The following is a 27,612-nucleotide window of genomic DNA, read 5'->3' on the forward strand; positions in this document are numbered from 1 at the left end:
AAAAATCCGCACATCAACACCTGCAGCCGCATTAGCATAAGAACCAGCATTGGTAACTTAGGCGATAAGGAATACTTGTGATCATGCACACTTTGTCGAAATTTAGATAGTATCTGGTTGCTGGGGGGTTCGTAGTTGAAATATCCCTAATTGGATATTTGCTCGATCTTTCCCAAAAATATATTCTGAACTAAAATATGTAGATATATTACCAAACTCAAAGGAGACCAGTAGAAACTCCAAATGATATGTATCCAACTACTTCTTCAATATAATATTCAACACTCAAACATAGGCAAACATAATACGATACAACAATAAAACCAATAGATTCTCCACAAGAAAATAACCGTTCTTTCCAAGATACTATTTAGGATTTCAACATATGAAAGTGCCTTACAAACAACAATATAAAATCAGTAAACTCTTATACAACTCTTTAAACACGTTATTGTATTATACAATAGCAATACAATAACCAACACTAAAAAAGTCCAATCTTAAATACAAATTAACAGTTAGACTGGAATACTAGAATAAGAACTTGTCAGCGCATGTGAATTGATGTCTCCTCGGACAATGGGTTTGCGTCCACTGTCTGTCGGCACAAGGGGCTACATCCTTGTACTAGTTGAAAGCTGAAGCTTTCCAAATACTCTCACGTGAGAAATGAAATCTGAAATAATAAACCAAGCATGCCCAAGAATGAGCCTCTTTCCCTTTTTAATACATATACTAAAACTATTCGATTCCCCTCTAGCTTTCATCCTATTCGCTTGCGACTCTTTAATTTCCTTCTGGCTTTTCATCTTATTCCTCGTTGACCTTTTGCTCTCTTTATAACGTTAAATTGACCTTTTAATAATTTGAGTCTACGCTCTCCTAGTCAATTTTAACATCATATACAATAAGACTTCAATATTTCTGATGTCCCAAAAAGGGGATATTACAATAGTCATAATTGATCATAATAGTTTGAGATACTTAATGGAGCAAATGGGCCTAAATGAATGGAAAGAAATGGGTAGGTAAGAATCTGCGTATGATTTCATGATTGAGTGTGTCAAGAGGAAGAAGAATGTGATCGCCGATGCCTTATATAGGAAACTTGCCAGATGTTCCTTATCAAAAGTTTTGGCAGATGAGAAGGCTCTCTTGTTGGTCGAGTTTTGAAAGAACACCTTTTCCTTTGAGTTGATGAATGGCCAAAATTCATGATTACCGGTACAAGGTTGTAGATGACATGATTTACTACAAGGACGAGATTTTCCTAGTTCTTGAGTATAAATTGAAGAAGACGATCTTGAGGGTAGTCCATGAGACATTGTTGACCAGACATCAAAGGTACTTAAAGGCATATAGGCAGATTGAGTGAGAATTTGTTGGAGGGGCCCCAAATATGATGTGTGTTTTGTTCAAGAGTGTACTTATCGTGTCCCTCGCCTTGGTGTAATTCCCATTCTTGACACTTAGCCTATTTTCCTTGCTTGTTGGTAAGATAAGGTATCAAATTGCACAAAAATGCCTCAAGGGACATAATTTGGTATTTGCTTGCACTTCATTTTCGACTCACATCATACCAACCTTATTATGTTGTTTACCTTCTTTATTGGCACCTTGGAACTTTTGGGTGGTATGGTGGCCATTACCTTGTCAACATATTGTGCTCATGAATGTTGAGCCTATTTTAATTCCTAACCAGTGTAACACCTATCGAAAAGCCTGCGAATGAATATTTCTGTGCGGGTAATTTCTCCGTTGCATGTTAAAAATGGCGAGGAGATGGGAAGGGAGCATATATGATGATTTTGAATGAACATCGTTAACATTGTGCAGATAAAGAAGAAGAAAGGAGCTCAAAAAAATCAATTTTGAGATCGTTTCTCTTAAGGACAAAATCCCTTGAGAGACCAAGATTGGATGTAGCCCCATCTTGCAGAAAATATCGTATTATTGAGCTCGTCACAAGGACTCCAAGGGCGTTTGAGGAATTGTAGAAAAGAATCGCTTCAATCCTAACCTTTCAATGCATTGTAGAGATATGCGATAGTATGGAAATGGTGTGTGTTGCCAATAAAGTAGACTGTGATGAGAATATCCTCTACAACATAGAAGTAGAACACTTACATTTTGCTAAAAATTGGACTCATATGTGGGCCCGTGAATTCCATGTTAATTACTATGGTAGGAAGTTGGTATTTGATCTGGATGGAAGTCTCAAGCCAGTTCTTCTAGCCGTCGACTGAAGTCATTACTAGGTGCCAAATTTTCATTGCTAATCCCCCAGAGTAGTTCATCTAGATAGTGTGTGAAGTCTTTAAAGCTTTTGTGTAATTGTTCTATGGATATCAATTAATACTGCTTGGCGTATAGAATGCTATAATAACCAGCTTTATGAATTAATTGAATGGTTATAAACTTAATTTCCTTTATGATGTGTAGTGTATATCTTTTGTATTTGTTTGAAAGTATGTTATATCAGTTGCTATGAGAAACATTAGTTAGACTAATACATGCTACAGGCTTATTCGTAATCTCTGATTTGATTCTTGAATCATCTTTGGACAATAAGGAAATTCACTTTTTGGAAAGAAAGCTCGACTAGAGATCTTACAATACTACTTTCCAATAGAAAAAATTAGAGCATATGTTTTTATTAGGGTTGTTACAACCCTTACCTTCCTGAAAAGAGGTGGGAGAGTATGTTGACGGATTGTATCACAGGACTTTGTAAGGTTTAGGGAAAGGAATGCATCTTTATGTGGTTGACCAATTGACCAAGTGTGCACACTTTTTCGCCATCTGAGTTGAGTACAAGGCAATGGAGATTCCAGGGTTGTTCTTTCAAGAGGTTTTCAAGCAGCATGGGGTACTGAAGAATGTTGTCAATGATAGAGATAACATGTCCCTCTATGCTTTTTAGGGTGAGCTATGAAAGTTGGTAGCACCAAGTTGAACCTGAGTAGCATTTACTATACTGAGATTGACAGGTAGATAGAGATGGTGTATAAGTGGGTGGAGGGTTATATGCAAAAGTATGTGGCTTGTTAGTATGAGTCATGGATTAGATGGAAACATTAGTGAGCGTTTCTATAATAGCACCTATCATATGTCCATTGGGATGTCACTTTTCAGGGAACTATATGGATATGAAGCTACTTCACTTTTGGACATTTGCCAGTGACAAAGGAACAAAATACACAAACCAAGACTGCATTGCACATAAATGATCCACCATTGTAGGGGTGGCAAAAATCCATCAGGTGGTGTACTCTATCCTATCACATGGAGATCTATCGAATTTCAGACCCAACAAAATGATGATGCTTAGGGAGGGTGAACTGTGATAGAATAAAACATTGACAAACCTACATTTGTCCAAAGAAGAATGATATTAGCATAAACACATGAGCTTGGTAGAGTTCAACAATGATATTAGCATGAACACATGAGCTTGGTCGATGCAAACAACATAAGTATTGCAGTCCCAAGCAATCGTTGGAGTGACCACATTTATCAAAGAATTTGGTTTGTAGCCTAAACCCAACCTCTCTGCAGACAAGCCATTTTAAAATCTAGAAGAAATCACTACATGGCAATATAGTTTCTATGCATTGCTAATTCAACCATAATATTTATCATGACAAGTTTGACAGCTAGAGTTTTAAGAATTTTTCATGAGCAGCAGTCACATTAACATTAGTTGTGATTTGTATCATTGAATAATGTTGCAGGAGTCAAGACTCAGATTTTAGGTTAGGAAAGATCATCGGGAATGTCACTAACCAAGGGATGGGCACAATAAATCAGGGATATCCCTTCCATCCAAATACAACATAATCGCATTCTATCACTGATATCTGGGACTTCCAATGTGGATACATGTTTATCATTACTTAACCTTCCCCACTTCTTGCTGGACTACAAACATATGCCAACAATAATATTACTATTATGATCAATAAATTTGGCTTTGCTTATTTTAGTGTTGCATTATGTCCATGCTACATCTGATTTTCACTTTAATTGAAGATACAAATTGCATTAATCTTCAGTAATAAGCAAACAATCTTGTTCAAATTCTTGTGAGCGCTCTTTGCAAATTCATGAAATTTGCTTAGGTGTATTTCAGTTTTATCTGGGATTAGTTTCATCTAGAGGACTGAATGGGTTATATTTATAGAAAGTATGAAGTCAAGAAAGTATAAACAACATTTAGGCTGAAGGAAATAATTGCATTTGCAATGACGTAAAACACATTCCTTAACAAGTACTTAGGGTCTCCACTTAAATACCAAATACATGAGGTTAATGTGCTAAGTAGTCTTAATGAAATAATATGTTAATAAAACGATTTGAAGCTACATGCAAGAAAAAGTTACACTATGTCTAAAGATCTTTATTTTGCAAAAGCTATCAAGAGCATGTTCAATACAAGAATTGACTTATTGGATTTATATCAGCAATGACCACCCTAATAATCTCATCACACTCCTTTAGAAAGTGTTTTTTGATTCTATAATTCATTTTCATGCTCATTGTACTCTTAAGAAAACCTTTGTGGTATTGACATTTCTCTTTGGACTTCCCAAGAATTTCATTAATACTGGGATCTAATAAAGGTGCTTTGCTTTGATACTCTAACAGAAAAATAACATAAATAATACATGGAAGAACAAAATATAATATTTGGCTTATATTTTTGAGAAATAGAGAATATATACAATTACCAAGTTGTACATTATATTACATCTTGTATTCATAACCTTATTGAGACATGTTATATGTATGCCAAACATGCAGTTGGTTTGCATGACCCCTCACCCTAAGTAAGACTAGGTAGTGCATTGGTTTGATACCTTTAGTCTTAATTACTTTATTTATATTGGCAACAAATGTGTCTATTTATGGAAATTTCTAAGTTTATGCTAGTACACATATGCAATTGATATGAAATTTGTCACACAATAATCAGCTTTTCCCTTTTCTAACTTACAACTGATGTTATGATCAACAACTTTGATTTGATTATAAAGAACATAAAATACATTCAGGCTTCCAAGAACACTAGCTAAGTTTTGTTTCAACCCAATAAAATTGATTACAGTCAAAAAGTTTAGGCATAGTCAATATTCAACTACTATCTTAGCAAGTGTCTACACTAGCATTTCTAGATGAACTTCTAATTTGTGACATCGAAGCATCAGATTTGTTTGTTGTATATATTTGATTACATTCTTGTAAGCTTTTTCTAATAAAAAATACCATAATGGGCCATTACATATGAAAAATGGGTCTGGTAAGGGACATACACTCAAGGGTTATACATGTTATCTCAATTTTGGAAAATATATGAAATCATGATATTGGGTTAATGACACTAATTCTGGATGGCTCTTAAATCAAGGATATCGAGGAAATTCATTCATGTGTGTGCTAGTGTACTACCCCATCCAATTACTTTTGGGAAAGTCGTTTTAAAGCAAGGTTCTATATTTATTAGGGCAATGGATCTTGTAATTGAGCTGTGAGCATATCTCGTATAAGATGCTAGTTCTTGGTTTACTTGCTTGGACTTATTTGAGAGTGGCTTCAATTATTTTAAACTATTTTAATAACATGATGATAAATTATTGAATAAGTGTTTTTTATCTTTATTCTACAGAGGTTTTATGTTGTCAAGCCTTGTCCAAAAGACATGAAGTGTGATGTTGAGGTGAGTAGTTGTTTTTTTGTATTTATGTATGGAGAACAATTAATAGAAGCTAGCATAAATGGAAAGAAGTATGAACAATGTTGTTTGTTGTTCCTATAACATCTAGATAGTTAACTCACTTAGAATATTTGAAAGGGATATCATATCACTTAAGAAGTTCTATACAATAGGGTGTTACACATTGTAACGTTAAAGGCAAGCCTCTTTTTTTCTTTGTTTTAATCTCGATATATAGTTCTAGCAAAAGTAAAAGTGTCAACTCCTTCAGCACTTCTTAGGGGACAACGAATGAGTGATAAGTGAAAAATCAATTCTTAAACTGCCAATTCTTTCTCTTTATTTTAATTTTGATATACACTTTTAGCAAAAGCAAATGTGTCATCTCCTTAAGTGCTTCTTAGGAGACATAATTCGAGTGAGGAGTGAAAGACTAATTCTTCATTATTGAAAGCCATTTACAAAGAAGTTAATTGACTGGGTAGTTTCTTGATAAACCTTTGTTGTGCTTTTTGTGATATGTGGGCATGCTTGTAGCCCCTATCTAAAATGATTTTGTGATTCATGATGAACTTGGTCTCTTCATCAATGGAAATGGCTTGTGCTGCAAACTAGGGTTCAAGCAATATTTTATCACCCTAAAGGAGTTTTCATTCATTTTTCTTTATTTTGATTAGTCTACAAGGTGGACTAACTGCTATGTTGGGTTTATCATATTTATTTTGAACTCTATTGTGTGCATGGGAGTTTTATATGATCTACAAAATAATTTTAAAGTCCATTGGTTGTGACATTGGTACCACATATAGGCATATATGTTGAAGTAGATGCTTTCTTGAGCTTTTATAAAGACAATGCTTGTGGAAAAAGAGTACATTCAACTAGAAGTGGAAATGTTAGATTTCTTGAACTTTTGGCTATAATTTGGTTATAGCAGGAAATCTTTACTCTTTTCCTTATTTGTACATGGTTGGAGTATTGAGAGCCATGGATGATTAGTTTTAGTATTCGGTGAAGAGAGGGAGAGTGTGAAAGGGAGATTTGGTGTTGAAAATGAGAGCAAAGTGTTTTTTAGAGGCATAGCGGAGCTTATAAAAGGGGTTAGATTGTATTACAAGTATGTTGGATATTCATTGGGCGAGGTAGCATAAGCTAGTCAATTATGGAGTGGCCTATAGGATGTACTTTATTTTTCTTCATTATTTTTGTGCTTTCAATGCTCTATACAATCAATATAATATTGTGATTTTTTTGTTCATTGATCTTTCTTTTTCTTTTACTTTCATTATGTAACTTTAGGTAATAGTTAGTCAGTTATTCATTTCAGACATTTATGGGCTGCATCAAGTAGTATTGTTGGAGTTGAGTAAGAGCTATGCTATCTTGGTAACTTACAAAGGGAGGAGAGGAGTAGGAAAGAATACAACAGGTAAATTATCACATGTAGTAGACCTTGATATGATGAGAGCCATTTAAGAGAGGTGTTGTCCTGGTGGTTGCACATAAAAGAGGAGAAATAGTGATTTGAGAATGTTAGCAAGGATGAGAGGAGTACTATTGGCATTGGACAGATAGATTGTGACTGGGAAGGGGTAGCCATGAAAGAAGATTTGATTGCTAGAGTCATCATAAAGGCCAAAAGCAAATTGAGGTTTGATCTCCTTCCTTATTTAGGTAGCTTAAATCCAAAAGAATTAATAGAATAGTTAATAAAGTTGGACAAATATTTTTTAATATGAACAATTGAGGAAACCAAAAGAGTCAAGTTTGTGTGCACGTAGCTGAAGGAATATGTCTCATTGTGGGTGAAATTTGTGCGAAGTGAATGAATTGAGAGAGATGATAGAAATATTTTTAATTGGGATTGAATGGTCACTTTGTTAAATGGGAAGTAATGTTATAAATCTACAAAATTATTCTCTCCAAGAAGCTCCAAAATTTGAGCCAAAAGTAGATGTCTTTGCATAGAGTAAATAGAGTAGTTATATATGAAAACCACAAAAATACTGAGAGGGATAGGGGGTGAATCAGTATTTTAAAACTTTAAAACAGTAAACAACTTAAAGCTAAGCAAGGAAGACGAACACACAAATTTATCTCATAGAAACCCTTTTGGGTAAAAACCACAGTATGACTAATCTCCAACAAAATGGGCTGCTATCCAGTACAATAAAGAGCTACAACTCTTTTCTTTTTGACTCACCCAAAAACAATTAAGACTCCAACCTTAATGAACATAGGCATCGACCTTCAGAGGGCTCCTACCCACAACAATCAGTAAAAAGCAACAAGATTACAATAAGTTCAAATTTCTGTTTTACCCTGAATCAGTAAAACACACAATGAACAGTTCTGTAGATTCTTCAAAAGCTGGAACGCAAAACACACCCATGCATATGCAACCTTCTTGCATCATCAATATATATCTGTCTTTACTTATGAACCAACTCTATGAAAGTCTTCTGAGCTTCTTAGAATCGTTCTCCCCTATTCCAATGCTCTCACACCAGTCACACAGGCACTTGACATGCTTAAAATTATTCACCCCTAAGACCTCTGTGTTGAGTATCAAACAGCTCTCACACCACACTTTTTTCACAGCTGCCCAAAAAATGCGCACCTTTTCCACACTCCTTTTTGATTCTAATTTTTTCTCTCTATACGATATTGAACTGAAAACAAATCATGCCACATCTCCAGACAGCTGCAAAACCTCTGAAAGCCTTACCAACGTTCTATGCCAAGTCACTATCTTTTAAATTATGACTTCAGTGCCATCATTTCCAGTTAAAAACCAATCACTGTGGATTTATGGGAGGCAATATTGGAACCAGTGGCAGATTATAACAACTGTAGCCTTTGGATAACATTATCAAAATTAAATTTATCAAGTTCAAGAAACAAGGTTGTATTGTCTGCAAATTGGGCAATTGGGCATCCTTGTCTAAAGTGCAGTAATGGTTGAAACTTTTCATGAAGACCATTTTTCACACCAAGTGCAGGTTTGACTAAAATATATAATTTAATTAATTAAATTAAATTACCTAAATTTAATATATTTTGGCAAGCTATGTCTGATTAACTATATTTATAAGTTGCATGTTTTATTTAATAAAGTGACTCTACCTAGCCAAAAATAGAACAAAATAATATGGAGTCACTTTGTGGAGGAAAAGATGAATTATAATTAAGTGATATTTAAATATACATTTCCAAAATGTTTCACTCAGAATTATAACAAGTGTTCTAAGTGATTCATTGGGCAGTTTGAGCATTTAACACTTTTGGTTGAAAACCCGATTGTGGTGTTGAGAGGATTGTTTACTACCAAAAGACGAAAACCCTCGGGCAAAGATTAATATCAAAATGTAAGTTTGCCCTTGCTAATTGCAAAGGTGGATTTGTACAGAATTCACATAAGAGCTTTCATGTGGAGTTTGTGAGTGCATTATATTATATTTCCTCGACAATATATATGCCGCAAGCTCTAAGAATGAGGAAATCTTTGGAATTTAAAAGGAAACTAAATATGTCACGAGAGAGAGAATAAGAGCTGACCAAAATTTGATGAAGTTGACATCATTCCTTAACTCAATGCCTTGAGATCATTGACTTATATTGTAAGAGGGTCACTAAAGATCAATTTGAGAGTATAGGCTTCAAAAACCATTTTAATTTGTTGTGTATCCAGTAGTTAGGAAAAACAGTGAGGCCCAACTAATGGTTTGAGAATGCAAATTGTTGGAGTCATGGATACCTTGGAGTGTAAGGTCAGTGTAGGGAATACAAGTGAATTGGAGTAGGCCTCAAAAGAAGGATCAACAACCTGCAATATAAGTCCACATAAAGAGAAAAAGGGAAATATATTTCACCAATAAGATGACTTGCTTTAAAACAAAAATAATATACAGATCCTCGCTTATGAAGGCAAGGATAGAAAAACCAAGTGCCAACATTAAATGCCCTAATAAACTAATATCAAATAACGCCCAAGTAAACTTAAGCATGGTAAATAGGATAAATCTATATTCACTCACACACCCCTCTATTAAAGTAGTAATTTTAATATTTAGTATAATGGCCATGAAAGTAACTTTCTTTTAAGTAAATTAGTTAGTTATAGTAACATTTCGTTCTTTAAGTTGTTTAGTTAGTTGGTTAACTTTCTATTCCATCTTGAGTTCTAGATCATTTTTTTTGTGGAAAGATTTTCTTGTAATTGCTTCTTTAAGGAGAGGAGTTTGTAATTTAAGTTGTTTATTTAGTTAGTTAACTTTCTATTCTATCTTTAGTTCTAGATCGTTTTTGTTATGGAAGGATTTTCTTGTAATTGCTTCTCTAAGGAGTATCCCTCTCCTTTGTTTGATAATGAATATTTCGATCAATTATCATTTCATGGTACTAGAGGGAAAGTTGGTATTTGGTGAATGTTTCTAAAAAAATTCCTAGTTTAATTTCCTTAAATTAAAAATCATGAATTTTTTTGGTGCATTTTATTACAAAATAAAATTCGTGGTTTTTCTTCAACATTTTGTGATGGATTTTTTGGAAGATTTTTTGCTCAAATCTTTGAATAAAATTGAAGGTTTTTTCAGCTTTTGGTGATTTTATAATGTCCCCATTTTTGGCGGGTTTGTGTGGTTGATAGAGTTAGCTCATCATAGCGGCCCTCGTGAGCTGACATGGCATTTTGGGGGTCTCAGTTATGGATTTGCTATTTTTATTTATAGATTTACTATTTATAATAGTTGTTATTCTTGGCAGTGCAGTGGTGGCTTGGTAGTTGGTCGTCACTTGCGGTTGATCGGGCTAATAATTGCATGAGCTCTTATTTATTTATTATTCATTGAGTTGCATTATTATAATAATGTTTATATTATTATAATAATGACTTTTAGAGATATTTCTAAAAAAACAAGTTGGAAAGTTTCTAGTGTTGAGTTCTTTTGGGAAACTTCCTCATTTTTTGAAGTGGAGTTTTATGGAAACTTTTGCCAACAAAAGCTTATAAATGAGAGCTCATTTCATTGGGAAAGGCATGCTTGAAAAATATATTTGTTTTTTGTACCTTTGTAGCTTTCCTGATTTTTGACCTGTGAACCCTTCTTGAAGTATAAGGGTCTCGTTTTAGAAGATTTTGGCAATTGTGCTGAAGTATACAATTGGCCAACTCTCTCCTATGGTATCTTCTGTATGTAGGGACAAGAATAATCTTGGTGATTATACTAAAATTATTGTGCATATGGCTAAGGGTTTTAAGAAGTTTTTGAGAATTGCATTAGTAAATTGTGTTCTTATATAGCATTGCATATCTCATATTATCCATCCTTTATCTTTGGAGATTGGCTTTTGTGAGATGTGACTGATTTGTTAAGGAATTTGTGAATTTCCAGCATCACTGCGATGCATATGAGGCTCATGTGGGTTTCTTGCAAGCAATCATTCATCATGTGTGCAGCGTTTGGCATTTTCTAGAATTGACATAGCAATTTCTAAGCTCCACATGGTAACCAAGAGGCATTGCGTTCATGCTTAACCACCTGTGATTTGTTTCTGGCATTGACTTGAGGACTTGGGAGCTGAATTTCGGTTTAGCGCTGCACTTTGTGGGATTATTACTGCCCGACTCCACCCAACGTTCAATAATTGAGCAGTCAATCAGTTATTTAGCCCTGCGGTTTGTAACACCCTATTTTCTTGGGTCTTAATTAGCAACTAAAATACTCAAAGAAATACAGTTATTACTTCATTTTCATAGGAAAATAGTTAAATCAATTTCGTTCATATGAAAGAAATTGATGGTTAAAATCAGTTAAACAAAATTTCTTGATGAAGAACTTAAAACACCATCAATGAATTTATTATAGAAATTAAAATCCACATACCATGGAATTTGAACCAAGAAATCATTGTAGGGATGCTTCTGCAACCACCTAGGTTAGTCCAAAAATACCACTATAACAATATCAAATAACAACTACCATCCAATACCACTATATCATAATCAAATGATGATTACCATTAAACACCACTAATCATTGTATCAATTAGGGCATTGATTACCATTGGATCATTTAGGGCATTAGATATCGCTGTATCAATTAGGGCTTCAGATATCACTAAATCAATTAGGGCGTCAGATACCACTGTATCATTTAGGGTTCCAGATACTACTGAATCAATTACAGCTTTAGATACCACTGTATCATTTAGGGCTCTAGATACCACTTAGTCAATTAGAGCTTCAGATACCATTGTATCATTTAGGGCTCTAGATACCACTTAGTCAGTTAGAGCTTCAGATACCACTGTATCATTCCTCTCCTTTCGATTTCTTAATTGTTTTCAACAAATAGTTGAATGCATAGCTTATCTTTGTCTGATGCATGTCCGACATCTTATGCAGAGGGGAAACATTGTCAGAGGATTAACCACTCAACCTCAGACCAAAACTTATCCTCACACAATCATTAACGAGAAAGGCCCTCCCTACTTGGAATAAACATGAAACATCTTGTCATCCACCGAGCATCCTGGTATCTAAACACACCACTTGACTTGACAGCAGGAGAATACAATAAAAAGGATCTTGCATGAGCTATTAAATGTTTCCTTTTAAAAATGATAAACATTGTTATGTCATAACTGATACTATTTCATGTTATTGCAGATTCCTTTCTCTCACCTCGTTAGCCTTTTCCTTTGAGGTACGTTTTTATGTTTTAACTCAGTTATTTTATGTTTCTCAAATTATTTATTTAAATAGCTCATGCGAGTCCCACAGATGTATGCTGTTTTCAACTCGCTAGGTCCTCAACCCATTTGCTTAGTGATGGTGATGCTCTTGCCTAAATCTTTTCTGACAATGCTTCTACCTCTTCGACCTGCTTCCTACAAGGAAATTCTCTGCATTTAAATCATATTACCATAACAAGTTATTTAATCATAAATAATCATAATGGCTAACCACCTATTCAATTTGATGAATTCGTGATAAATAATTATAGCAACTAACTATCTTACCATTTCGCATGATTATAACAATTTTAATGATCAACTGACTTCATGTGAACCTCAATGGCTATATTTTAAATTAGGTCAAAAATTGGGATGTAACATACCATTCCCCTTGTGTTTCATCATCCTCGATGAGCTTGAAATTGTAACGAACATTATAAAGGAGTATTTAAAATTGGAATGTAATGTAGCATTCCCTTTGTGTTTCATCGTCCTCGATGATCTGCAAATTAGACACTTAAAGAATATTCCAAATACAAGATGTATATTATAGCATCGTGATATCATTTGCTTTCAAAAGTGGATCAAAATCAAAATCATAATCAAAACTCAAGGTCCATTTTTACTTCAATGTCTCCAAAAAGATACTTGCATGAGATCATAAAATTAAACACATACTCAGCTGAGTTCACTTTACCGTACTTGTGGTCATCTTAGCATCAATTGAGTTGATTCTATTTCATATTCCTTTTATACTCATGTAGACACTCACCATATCATTAGTTCGATTCCATATTGATATCTTCATTTAAGAGAATTTTCAAGGTTCAATAACTGAGAGTAAGATAAGTATTCAAAATTAGAATTCTTCAACTAGCAAGTTCTTGATCATAACTTGATCATAATTTAGATCACTTATACATACCATTTGGCATATGACACTTATTAATGGGTAGATCATCCTTGCAAACTTACAGATCACCAGAAAAGGTTAGTCAATCCATGTTTTTCCATATATGTAACCTTAGCCTTTTTGCCCATCTTATCACAATAACATTTCATTAGAATAATCATCTTATGATAGAATATACACTTCATCTCTAAAACAATATACAACTCAGTATGTAAAGTCAATATCGCATGTGTATTATACATGTATAGTAGTGTGTCAAAGGGTAAAAACATGATATTCTATTCAAGATCATCATACATCTAATCAATATCATAAGCATCTGAAACAATTCATAAGATTCTTATTGAGTAGCTCATCATTCCTTTGTAAATATCTGGAAGTTTATCTTTTTCATTTGCGTGACCTAGGCTTTCATGCCCATCTCGTCAATGTAATGTTTCAAGGAAAAACTCAAGTCAAACAAAAGTTTCCATCTGTAAACAAGCATTGATAGTTTCAATTATGCAAGTGTGTTTACTCCATATTAGAAGACAAAATGATCTCGTCGTCTAATCAACATCAGAAAGGATCATGGTTCACGATTTTGTTTTCCTTCAGTTCAAGTTCAAAATTAGATAACAATATATTAGTACAATTTCATATAAATAAGATCATAATTGCATAAAGTAAATGCTGGGAACATTCAATTGAAAAGAAATATTTAGCCATCATCAGGGTTTTAGATAACATCTCATCATGATTATAAGAGCTGGTTTGGATTGCACAAGCCTTGGCATCTCGACCTAGTATAATCTTTTCATTCTCTACTGTGAATGGCCCTCCCTCCTGGGATAAGGCACATGCACCATTTTGGTCTTGCCACCTGAGCATCTTGGTGTTAAGAGTGTTTTCTCAACAACAAACAAGGTTGAGGATACACCTCCACAGACCCTTATCTTTGTCAGCTAGCACTACCTACCTCTTAGTGATCCATTTTAGGCAAGCATGCCTTTTAATCTACCTTGGCCTAGGATTTAAATGGGCAGATAAATGGCCCGATCACTACCGCTCGACTTGCCAATCATATCATTTTCTTAGTTCTGTTCCATCTTAATGATATTGCAATTTATCCATTTGTCCATTTCATCTTAGCCCTTCCCCGGCTATTCTGGATGATTTCCTGGTGTGATTTTTCCAGTTTTGATTGTAATATCCAGTTATGTAATATAAATCTTTTCAAACATTTACATTTTTAGTTTCTCAAAAATAGTGTTGGGCCCAAGGTTTCAGCGTTGAACCCAATGCTCTGATACCATATGTAACAACCTGTTTTTTCGGGTCTTAATTAATAACTAACATACTCAAAGAAATATAGTTATTACTTCATTTTCATAAGAAGACAGTTAAATCAGTTTCGTTCATATGAAAGAGATTGATGGTTAAAATCAGTTAAACAAAATTTCTTAACTAAGAACTTAAAACACCACCAATGAATTTACTATAGAAATTAAAATCCACATACCATGGAATTTGAACCAAGAAATCATTGTAGGGATTCTTTTGCAACAACCTAGGTTAGTTCACAAATACCACTATAACAATATCAAATAACAACTACATCCAATACCGCTATATCAGAATCAAATGACGATTACTAGTAAACACCATTATGTCAGTTAGGGCATCACATATCACTGTATCAATTAGGGCATCGATTACCATTGGATCATTTAGGGCATCATATACCACTGTATCAATCAGGGCTTTAGATATCACTGAATCAATTAGGGCTTTAGATACCCCTTTATCATTTAGGGCTCTGGATACCACTGAATCAATTAGGGCTTTAGATACCACCATATCATTTAGGGCTCCAGATAGCATTGAGTCAATTAGGGCTTCAGATACCACTATATCATTCCTTTCCTTCTAATTTCTTAACTATTTCCGACAAACAATTGAATGCATAGCTTATCTTTGTCTGATGCACGTCTGACATCTTGTGGAGAGGGGAAACATTGTCAATGGTTTAACCACCCAAACTCGGACCAAAACTTATTCCCACACAATCTCTAACGAGAAAGACTCTCCCTACTCGGAATAAACATTGAACATCTTGTCATCCACTGAGCATCCAGGTATCTAAACACACCACTCGATTTGAAAATAGGAGAATGCAATAAATAGGATCATGCATGAGCTATTAAATGTTTCCTTTTAAAAATGATAAACATTGTTATGTCATAATTGATACTGTTTCATGTTATTGCAGATTCCTTTCTCTCACCTCTTTAGCCTTTTCGTTGTCTATACAGCCGGGTGAGTCCTAGGCATTGGAATCTTAGAGCAAATGGCTCTGTCAATTTATTCAGGATGATTACATACATCTAGCATTTCACAATTTGTGATTACATGATTATGTTGTTTAAAGATTTCAGAAGTGATTGTTCAATTCTAATATCTAGTGTCCTAATGATTAATGGATCTATACTTTGGTTACTTGGTAATCGCTTGCCATGAACAAGGCCAAATTAAAGAAGTTCAGTCTGTAAATTCAAAGAAGATATCAACATAATATCATCATGATAAATACTGAAACTTGCTACAATCTGCTCTATGCATAGATTCGCTGCTTAGTATGCTTATCACAACTGTGACCGGAAAGATTATGTTCTTGAGACTATTTGGAAGTTATCATTGGATAGTATATTTCATTCCAGACCTTTATTGCATTTGGAAAAATGCTTCCATAAAGATTGTATCTAATTTATTATGAAAGTTTAAAGAAGAGGAATGATAACAAAGGATATGGAGTATGCAGCAAAACTCATATCGAAACTTGAAATAGATCTGGGAGCAAAAAGAGTTTTATGCGCCTAACTGGCTATTATGGAAAAGAAATGAAATGATATTGAGATAACATCACATGACCTGATGTAGATTTGTAATAGGTCTGAAGCTGAATCGATTGGATATTTGACCTTCTTCAGATGTAGCAAATGAATCCAAAGTTTATAATATTGTAATCCTTAACCAGCTGAGCACATACGGTAAAGATGCTACTTGCAAATGGAAGTGTAGACTGGAAAATAAAAAGGATATCGGCTCAAGAAAGTATGTGAAATTGGGAGCTAAGGGTGGCAGAAAGAGTAAGGAAACGTAGCAAGGAAAGGTAGCCGAGTGTGCAGGTTATTTGATGCCTGACTCTACTTACGGATTCCACTTAAAGAACTAGCCATGACTTCTTGGCTTCCAAAACATAAAAGATTATTATCGATTTATCATGCCAAGTGTTAATCAGTTAAAAGCAAAGAATATTAAAATAGAAAAATAAAGTTGGAAAAATTATAATTTGGTTTATTATTATAATTTATATTTACATATGGTCATGTAAATATATTAATGTGGTGATATCATTTTATTATATTATTATAATATAATGGTGCCATTTCATTTTTATATCTATATGTACGTATATACATATATATTATAATAATATGATGAGAGATCATTTAACATCCTTTGAGGTACGTTTTTATGTTTTAACTCAATTATTTTATGTTTCTCAAATTATTTATTTAAATAGCTCGTGTGGGTCCCATAGATGTATCCTATTTTCAAGTCACTAGGTCCTCAACCCATTTGCCCAGTGATGGTGAGGCTCTTGCCTAAATCTTTTTTAGCAATGCTCCCACCCCTTCGACGTGCTTCCTACAAGGAAATTCTCCGCAGTTAAATCATATTACCATAACAAGTTATTTAATCATAAATAATCATAATGGCTAACCGCCTATTCAATTCCTTGAGTTTGTGAGAAATAATTATAATGACTATCTTACCATTTCGCAGGATTATAAAAAATTTAACTGTCAATTGACGTCATGTGAACCTCGATGGCAATATTTTAAATTAGGTCAAAAATTGGGATGTAACGTGGTTAGTGGTTTTAGGTTGTAGACAAGGTTTTCGGGGTCATGATTACATGCACATTGCAAGTCATTTCCATCTAGAGGTTGCGAATTGATAGATGGATAAAGCTGACTTCAATCTGGATTGCGATTCCAATATTATGGCCAATCATTGACATTATCAAATGAGTTTCTTCTTATATCTTGTACATGGTTTGCCAATAAGTGTATGCCAGAATTGTATTGTTGCTATTGGTTAGTGTAATTATAGTTTTCATCATTATCTTTGTTGAGTGTAAGTTTGCAACCCCAGGGGTTTGAATAATAAATTATAAGTTGATATTTATCAAGTTGAATTACAAATATCATTTCAGTATTTGGCTTGAGTATGGTGTCATGACAGTTTACATCTAGCATCTGATTGTCCTCTGTCACTGGATGACTGTGCATCAACAGAGTATATCACTGTCAGATATAATGCAAACATCAGTAACAATTTTTTAGAAACTCTATCTCTATACTGCTCTTTGTTAATTAGGTACAACTTCCGTACATCTTCGACTTACGTGCTGTGCATTGAACCTTCACATCAAGGCACTGTATTGAACATGTCCATGTATGCGCAGTACCAGACAATCAAAACATTGTCCGTATAACTAAGATCTCAAAAATCACACAGTTAAATCCTGATAACATATCACAACTAAGATCTCTGTCTACTACTCTGTCAGTCTTTACAGACTTACTGCTATGTTGACATCAATGACAAACATAGTGATGAATGCAACATGTCAATACTCTTTGATGCTTAGGATACTCCCCCAATGTAGTATCATCAACATTCCTGCTATCAATCTTCCCCTTTGACATTGATGGCAGTATAGATGAAAAACATCTAAGTTCTAGGAATACCAAATAGTACTTTGCTTCTGTTGCTATTCTCATCTTTTCAAATCCTCTTCATCAATCAAATTTGAAATCCTTTGGAACACTGTTCTGTTCTTCTTCTTCTTTAGGATCGACAATAGTTGTTCATAGTAAACAACTCACCATACATCAGAATTCCTCATGCCGCATATCTTCCCATACATACTTAGGAGATGTTTTTAATGCATAGTCTCCCCCATTGACATCAATGACAAAGGCCTCATTATGTCAATTTACTGCTCCAAGTCTTCAACCAGCTCAAGTGTCCAAAGAGTGTGTTCAGGACCAAATACCAAGAGTCCTTAATGATTCAGCTCATCATAGATACTCCCCCATACGGAAGCATCTACATTCAATTCAATCTAACAATGGTGCTCTATGCCATTGGACTGATGCACACTCTGCATCATCTACTTAGAAGTAGGTAGGGGCATAACCCCAAGCATATCTCTCAAGTACTCAAATGTATTTTTAGGTAAGGGCTTCGAAAGATATCTGTAATCTGATCTTTAGTACTCACATATTCCAATCTAATCTCTTTTTCTTCTGCCTTCTCTCTCAAGACATGATACCTAATAGATATACACTTAGTTTTAGAATGCAATAGAGGATTCTTAGACATACTCACTGTACTTGTGTTTTCATAGTATATGATAACAGGTTCTGCAAATTCAATCCTAGTATACTTTAGCATTTGTTTCATCCACATAAGTTGATTACAATTGTTTGTTGCTGTAACATACATTGCCTCATTGCTCTTTGTGAAATACAATCTTGTTTCTTGCTCAGCCAAGAAATCAATCTACCTCCAAGAAAGAATGCTCGGCCGCTAGAGCTATTTTTGTCATCCATACTGCCTGCCCAATCCACATCAGTATATGCACATAGAGTGAAATCAGTCGACCTATCATACCAAATACCATAATTAGATGCTCTTTTCAAATATCTAAGTATCCTCTTTGTTGCTGCATAATGATACTATTTAGGATCAGCTTGAAATCTAGCGACAATCGCGACTGCATTTGTTATATCTGGTCTAGTGTGAGTCAAATATTGTAAACCTCCAATAATGGATCTATATTTATTCTGCTCAACTATAGGTGTCTCATCCTTGGTATATAACTTATGACCAGTTATCATTGGTGTACCAACAGGCTTACAACTTTTCCAATTAAAATCTCTTCAACAAGTCTTTCAGTTACTTAACTTATGAAATGAAAATACCATCACTAGTTTGCACAATTTGCAATCCTAGGAAAAACTTCATTTCTCCTATCATGCTTATCTCAAATTCATTCTTCATTTCTTCAGGAAACTTATCACTTGCTTGATCATTACCTCCAAATATTATATCATCAACAAAAATTATGAAATACCTTTCACCATAGAATCCTCTTATTCTAGAAGGACCACTCAGATCTGTGTGAACAATCTTCAGCTTCTTTGTGGTTGTGAACTTCTTGTTGGGAAATGATACTTTCTTTTGCTTAGCCCAAATACATTCTTTGCAAACAACATTAGTAGACTTTATTATTTGAGGAAAATCTCTGATTGTAAACGTGCTACTAAATTTTACAATATTATCAAAGTTTATATGATAGAATCTCCTATGCCATAACCGACTATTATCCACTTTAGCAACCAAACATGTTATTTTAGTGGGATTCAATTGAAATACATTACCTCTTGACCTAGTTCCAATTCCAATCATCTTACCATTTTTATCCTTGATAGTGCAAGTCTTTTCTGTGAATTGCAATTGATACCCTTTGTCTACCAACTGTCTAACACTCAACAAATTATGTTTTAATCCATCAACAAAATAAACATGATCAGTGTTAGTTCTTCCATCTAAAGTAATGGATCCAATCCTTGTAATATGACAGGCTACATTGTTACCAACTCTAACAATGCTTCCATAATTTCTGAATTTAACAAACCTATTCATGACTAGTCATGTGATGTGAACAACCACTGTCTATTATCTAGTCAGATTTCTTTTCAACTTGGAACACTCGAGACTTTTCTTCTTTAATTTCTCTATCAAGATCATCTTCCTTAATAGCTACAAATCATAGCTCATCATCACTTTCACTTTGACCTTTTTCATTAGATTCCTCGTCTTCATTAGCATACAAACAATTCCTAAGTCTGCTAGGATTCTACTTTCCCTTATACTTTTTCTCTCTTAGGACATTTAGATGCATAATGACCAAACTCATTATATGTCCAACATTTAAAGATATTCTTACCATATTTTTCTCTTCTCACAAGAAGTGCTATACTTTCTTCAATCTTCCTATCTTCATTAGATCTGGTTTTGTTGCTGCTAGCAAAATCTTCATTAGTACTTGCACTTCTAGATAGATTTAGCTGAACATTCAAGGCACTGAAAGCTGTCTCCACTCTTGTTAGTTCTGCCGACTGTCCCAGACCTACTTTTGCTATTTACAATCTTCCAAGTAATGTTTCCTTGGTATAAGTAGTTGAAATTTGAGCTACTTGCCTGAATGGTGGTGTCAAAGTCTTTAGAATCTTCCACACCACTTCATCTTCTTCCTTGGTTCCACCATGTGACTTAATTCCTCCAACAATCTCCGATATTTTGCAAATATAGCTTCTTATAGATTCATCTTCCATCATGTTAGCATCTTGAAATGCACATATCCAATTCTACAATCTTAATCTTTTCGTATGTGTGTCACTTTCAAAAATAGATTCTAATGTTTTCCAAATCTTATGAGATGTTTTTAGTGATTTTACCTAACTATATTCATTGTCCTGAAGAGCTAATAGTAAAGCCTCTCCAACTCTCATGTTGCACGTGAACAAAGCTCTCTATGCTTCATTTCATTCTTCAAGTTTCCCTTCTTTGACAATTGGCTTTTCACTATACAACTAGTAACTTGGACCCATACATAGCAGACGAGTCTTCATCCTCTCCTTCCAACTGTCATAGTTGGCCTGAAACATCCAGTTTTCTTAAGTCTTAATTAACAACTAACATACTTGAGAAATATAGTTAATACTTCATTTTCATAGGAAGACAATTATATCGGTTTCAATCATATGAAAGGGATTGACGGTTAAAATCAGTTAAACAAACGTTCTTAACTAAGAACTTAAAATACCAAGAAGGAATTTAATATAGATTTTAAAATCTACATACCATGAAATTTGAACCAATAAATCATTGTAAGAATGTTTTTGCAATCACCCAGATTAGTCCACAAATACCACTATAACAAAATCATATAACGACTACCATTCAATACTGCTATATTAAAATCAAATGACGATTACTATTAAATACCACTGTATAAAATTAGGGCATCACAAACCACAGTGTCAATCAGGGCATCAATGCCATTGTACCATTTAGGGCTTTAGTTACCATTGGATCATTTAGGGCATCAGATACCATTGTATCAATGAGGGCATCGATACCGCTGTATCATTTAACACTCCAGATACCACTGATTCAACTAGGGCTTCAGATACCACTGTATCAATCCTTTCCTTCCGATTTCTTAACTGTGGCAATACTTAAGATTAAAGGATATGCTCATATTCAATATTCATATAAATAAAACATTGAGATAACAATCCATCAGATAAAATCTATCTCTCGCAACTAAGTGTAAAGTAATTGTAATGATGATAAAACTCAATTAATCTTACCCTCATCTTGCATATACTTCATAAAAGTAAAACTACTTGTTTCCAACAACAATTGAATGCATAGCTTCTCTTTGTCGATTGCACGTCCGACAACTTGGGGAGAGGTGAAACATTGTCAGGGGCTTAACCACCCAACCTCGAACCACAGCTTTATCTACACACAATCTCTAATGAGAAAGACCCTCCCTACCTGGAACCGATAGGGTTCATCTTGTCCTCCATTGAGCATCCTGGTGTTTAACCACACCCCTGGACTTGATAGCAGGAGATTACAATAACAGGATCATGCATGAACTATTAAATAATTCATATTAAAAATGATAAACATTGTTATGTCATAAACGATACTGTTTCATATTATTGCAAATTCATTTCTCTCACCTCATCAACCATTTCCTTGGCTACACAGTCAGGTGAGTCCCAAGTGTTTGGAATTCTCAAAACAACCGGTTCTATCAATTATACAAGAAGATTACATGCATCTAACATTCAACAATCTGTGATTACATGATTATGTTCTTTAATCATTCAGAATTTGATTCTAATATCCAGTGGCATAATAATTTATGGCTCTATACTGTGGTTACTTGGCTTTCACTTGCCATGAACAAGGTTAAAATTAAAGAAGGTCAATCTATAAATTTCAAACTAGATATCATCATGATAAATGTTGAGAATTGCTGCTATGAAATTCGATGTTATTCCTTTTTATTTTTAGGTTCTATTGCATTTGGAAAAACTCTCCCATAAGAGATACTATTCAACTAGATACAATGAAAGTAAGAAGAAAGTTCATTATAAATCATAGGGATTATACAATAAGATTAAAAACGTGATCGTAAACAAAAGATAAGAGATTCCTATGCCTAGTCAGCTGCTTTAGAAAATAAACATATTAGAATGATAACTTAGGATGTGTTAAGAATTTGGTAATGCTTTGAAGAGCTTGAAACTAATCGGTTTCCTCTAGTTCCTTGAGATGTCACCTTCAAAGCATGCAATCTCTGATTCTTAGCTGGATTACTTGCACGACAAAGGGAAGACATCGCTCTGATTGTTCAAAGTTAGTCATCGATAAATACAGGGTATCGACAGGAGCAAATTACTGAAAACTAAGATGAAGCCGGGTATTAAAGAAATAGGAAATAAAACAGCTGAAGGAATTCGGAAATGTGTAAAACATATGGAATTAATAATAAGTCTGACTCCTCTCACGACTTCCTTAAATGGAGAGCAAACATGACTCCTTGGCTCCCACCGGTTACAAAAAGATTATTTTCCCATTCGAATTTGCAAGTATTAAATCAATTGGGAATAGAGAGGAAAATGAAAATAAAAAAGTTGGAAGAGAAGTTGGAAAGATAATGGTTTGATTATTGTTATAATTTATATTTACGTACGTATATGTAAATATATAAATGTGGTGGCATCATTTTATTATATTATTATAATATAATGGTGTCATTTCATTTTTGTATCTATACGTATGTATATACATGTATATTATAATAATATGGTGAAAGATCATTAAAAATCCTTTGAGGTACGTTTTATATTTCAACTACATTATTTTAATTAAATTATTTTACGTTTTAAATTATTTATTTAATAGCTCATGCGGGTCCCACAGATGTATCTTGTTTCAAGTCGCTAGGTCCTCAACCCATTTGCCCAGTGATGGTGATGCTCCTGCCTAATTCTTTTCTAACAATGCTTCCACCCCTTCGACGTGTTTCTTGCAAAGAAATTCTCCATAGTTAAATTATATTATCATAATAAATTATTTAATCATAAATAATCATAACGGTTAACCATATTCTCAATTCCATGAATTTGTGATAAATGATCAACTAGCTTGTTATTTTCACTTGAAATTATAACAACTAACCATCTTACCATTTCATAGGATTATAACAAAATTAACCGTCAACTGACTTCATGTGAACTTGAATGACTATATTTTAAATTAGGTCAAAAATTGGGATGTAACATACCATTCCCCTTTTGGTTCATCATCCTCGATGAACTTGAAATTGAAACGAACATTATAAAGGAGTACTTAAAATTGAAATGTAACGTACCATTCCCCTTTGTGTTTCATTGTCCTCGATGGTCACTGCAAATTAGACACTAATTGAATATTCCAAATACAAGATGTATATATAGCATCATGATATCTTTTCTTTCCAAAATTGGATCAAAATCTAAATTATGATCAAAACTCAAGGTCCATTTTTTTTACTTCAATGTTTCAGAAAGATACTTGCATGATATCATAAAATTAAATGTGTACTCACTTGAGTTCACTTTACCGTACTTGTGGTCATCTTAGCATCAATTTAGTTGATTCTATTTCATATTCCTGTCATACTTATGTAAACACTCACCATACCATTAGTTCGATTCCATATTGATATCCTCATTTAAGTTAATTTTCAAGGTTCAATAACTGAGAGTAAGGTAAGTATTCAAAATTGGAATTCTTCAACTAGCAAGTTCTAGATCTTGATCATAACTTAAATCACTTATATGTACCATTTGGCATAAGGCACTTATTAATGGGTAGATCATCCTTGCAACTTGTAGATCACCTAAAAAAATTAATAAATCCATGTTTTTCCATTAATGTAAACTTGGCGTTCATGCCTATCATATCATTAAAATAATCATCTCATGATAGAATATCTCCAAAACAATATACAACGGTTCAATATGTAAAGTCAACATCGCATGTGTATTTTTCATGTATAGCAGTGTGTCAAAGGGTATACACATGATATACTATGCAAGATCATCATACATCTAATCAAGAGCATAAGCATCTGAAACAACTTATCAAGTAGCTCATCATTCATCTGTAAATATCTGGAAGTTTATCTTTTTCCATTTGTATGACCTAGGCTTTCATGCCCATCTCATCAAAAGTTTACCATATGTATGACCTAGGCTTTTGTGCCCATCTCATCAAAAGTTTACCATATGTAAACTAGCATTGATAGTTTCAATTGTGCAAGTGTGTTTACTCCATACTGGAGCACAAAATGATCTTGTCATTTAATCAACATCAGAAAGGATCATGGTTCACGATTTTTTTTTGCCTGCAGCTCAAGTTCAAGAATGGATAACAATTTATTTCTACCGTTTCATAAGAATAGGAATATAATTGCATAAAGTAAATGCTGGGAACATTCAACTGAAAGGAATTTATTTAGCCATCGTCATGGATTTTAATAACATTTTACCAAGATTATAGAAATTGTTTTGGATTGCGCAAGCTTTGGCCTCGGACCATACTTATCCCCACACATTCTAACATATTAGAATGGCCCTCCTTACCTTGGGATCGGGCTTGGGATGTTCTTCAGTCCAGCCAACCAAGCTTTCATGTGGTTTGAGTGCCCAATCAGTTATACCTATATAACTGACGTCTACGGACATCAAGTGATCATTAGATGACACATATGCCTATAAACTACCTTGGCCCAGGATTTTCGTTTGGGTTCAACGACCTGATCACCAATACTTGACTTGACAATCATATCATCTTCTTAATTTTGCTTCATCTTTATGATTTTGCAGTTTAAACATTTGTCCATTTTATTATCATCTCAGCCTTTTCTGACTATTCTGAATGATTTCCTAGTGTGATTTTTCTAGTTTGATTGTAATATCCAGTTATGCAAAATAAATCTTTTTCAACATTTACAATTTCAGTTTCTCAAAAATAGTGTTGGACCCAAGGTTACAGCGTAGAACCTATCACTCTGATACCATATGAAACGTCTAGTTTTACTTAATTAACAACTAACATACTCGAGAAATATAGTTAATACTTCATTTTCATAGGAAGACATCAGTTTTGTTCATATGAAAGGGATTGACGGTTAAAATCAGTTAAACAAATTTTCTTAACTAAGAACTTAAAATACCAACAAGGAATTTACTATAGAATTTAAAATCCAGATACTATGAAACTTGGACCAATAAATCATTGTAAGAATGCTTCTGCAATCACCCAGATTAGCCCACAAATACCACTATAACAAAATCATATAATGTCTGCCATTCAATACCGCTATATCAAAATCAAATCACAATTACTATTAAATACTACTATATAAAATTAGGGCATCACAAACCACTGAATCAATTAGGGCATCGATACCACTGTATCATTTTGGACTTCAGTTACCGCTGTATCATTTAGGGCATCAGATACTGCTATATCAATTAGGGCATCGATACCGCTGCATCATTTAGGGCTCCAGATACCACTGATTCAACTAGGGCTTTAGATACCACTGTATCATTCCTTTCCTTCCAATTTCTTAACTATGGCAATAACTTAAGATTAAAGGATATGCTCATATTCAATATTCATATAAATAAAAGATTGAGATAACAATCCATTAGATAAATCTATCTCTTGCAACTAAGTGTAAAGTAACTGTAATGATGATAAAACTCAATTAATGTTACTGTCATCTTGCATATACTTCATAAAAGTAAAACTACCTGTTTCCAACAACAATTGAATGCATAGCTTATCTTTGTCTATTGTACGTCCGACAACTTGGGGAGAGGTGAAACATTGTCAGGGGCTTAACCACCCAACCTCGGACCATAGCTTTATCTCCACACAATCTCTAACGAGAAAGGCCCTCACTACCTGGAACTGACAGGGTTCATCTTGTCATCCACTGAGCATCTTGGTGTTTAACCACACCCTTCGACTTGACAGTAGGAGATTACAATAACAGGATCATGCATGAGCTATTAAATAATTCATATTAAAAATGATAAACATTGTTATGACATAACTGATATTGTTTCATGTTATTGTAGGTTCCTCTCTGTCACCTCATCACCTATTTCCTTGGCTACATAGCCGAGTGAGTCCTAGGTGTTTGGAATTCTCAGAACAATTGGTTCTATCAATTATACAAGAAGATTACATGCATCCAACATTTCAGAATTTGTAATTGCATGATTATGTTCTTTAAGGATTTCAGAATTTGATTCTAATACCCAGTGGCATGATAATTTATGGATCCATACCATGGTTACTTGGCTTTCACTTGTCATGAACAAGGTTAAATTTAAAGAATGTCAATCTGTAAATTTCAAACTAGATATCATCATGATAAATGTTGAGAATTGCTGCTATGAAATTTGATGTTGTTATTCCTTTTTAGTTTTAGGTTCTGTTGTGTTTGGAAAAACTCTCCCATAAGAGATACTATTCAACTGGATACAATGAAAGTAAGAAGAAAGTTCAGTATAAATCATAGGGATTATACATTAAGATTAAAAATGTGATCTTAAACAAAAGATAAAAGATTCTTGTGCCTAGCTAGTTGCTTTAGAAAATAAACATATTAGAATGATAACTTAGGACCTGTTAAGAATTCGGTAATGTTTTGAAGATCTTGAAAACTAATCTGTTTCCTCCAGTTACTTGAGACGTCACCTTCAGAGCATACAATTTTTGATTCTTAGCCGGATTACTTGAACGAAAAAGGGAAGACATCACTTTGATTGATCAAAGTTACTCATCGATAAAAATAGGGTATCGGCAGGAGTCAATTACTAAAAACTGAGATAAAGCTGGGGTGTTAAAGAAATAGAAAATAAAACCAGCGGAAGGAGTTCGGAAATGTGTAAATGTATGGAATTAATAATAAGTCTGACTCTTCTCATGGCTTCCTTAAATGGAGAGCAAATAGGACTCCTTGGCTCCCACCGATTACAAA

General features: G+C 34.0%; 1 protein-coding gene across 3 annotated transcripts in view; it reads left to right on the forward strand.

Moving 5' to 3' along the window:
* The window catches only part of LOC149538960 (chromophore lyase CRL, chloroplastic-like), a 251,884-nt gene that overhangs the window by 143,860 nt on the left and 80,412 nt on the right, over positions 1–27,612 (forward strand). For 2 of the 3 annotated variants that reach the window (XM_089800353.1, XM_089800352.1), the window contains exon 5: positions 5,666–5,716. The exons of the other annotated variant lie outside the window; for it this stretch is intronic. In XM_089800353.1, coding sequence (XP_089656479.1) covers positions 5,666–5,716 — 51 coding nt within the window. The remainder of the gene's footprint in view (positions 1–5,665; positions 5,717–27,612) is intronic. 3 annotated transcript variants of the gene reach the window in all.

Source organism: Cupressus sempervirens, chromosome 9 (assembly GCF_028749045.1).
Source record: "Cupressus sempervirens isolate cs-2001-9-10 chromosome 9, ASM2874904v1, whole genome shotgun sequence".
Taxonomy (NCBI): domain Eukaryota; kingdom Viridiplantae; phylum Streptophyta; class Pinopsida; order Cupressales; family Cupressaceae; genus Cupressus; species Cupressus sempervirens.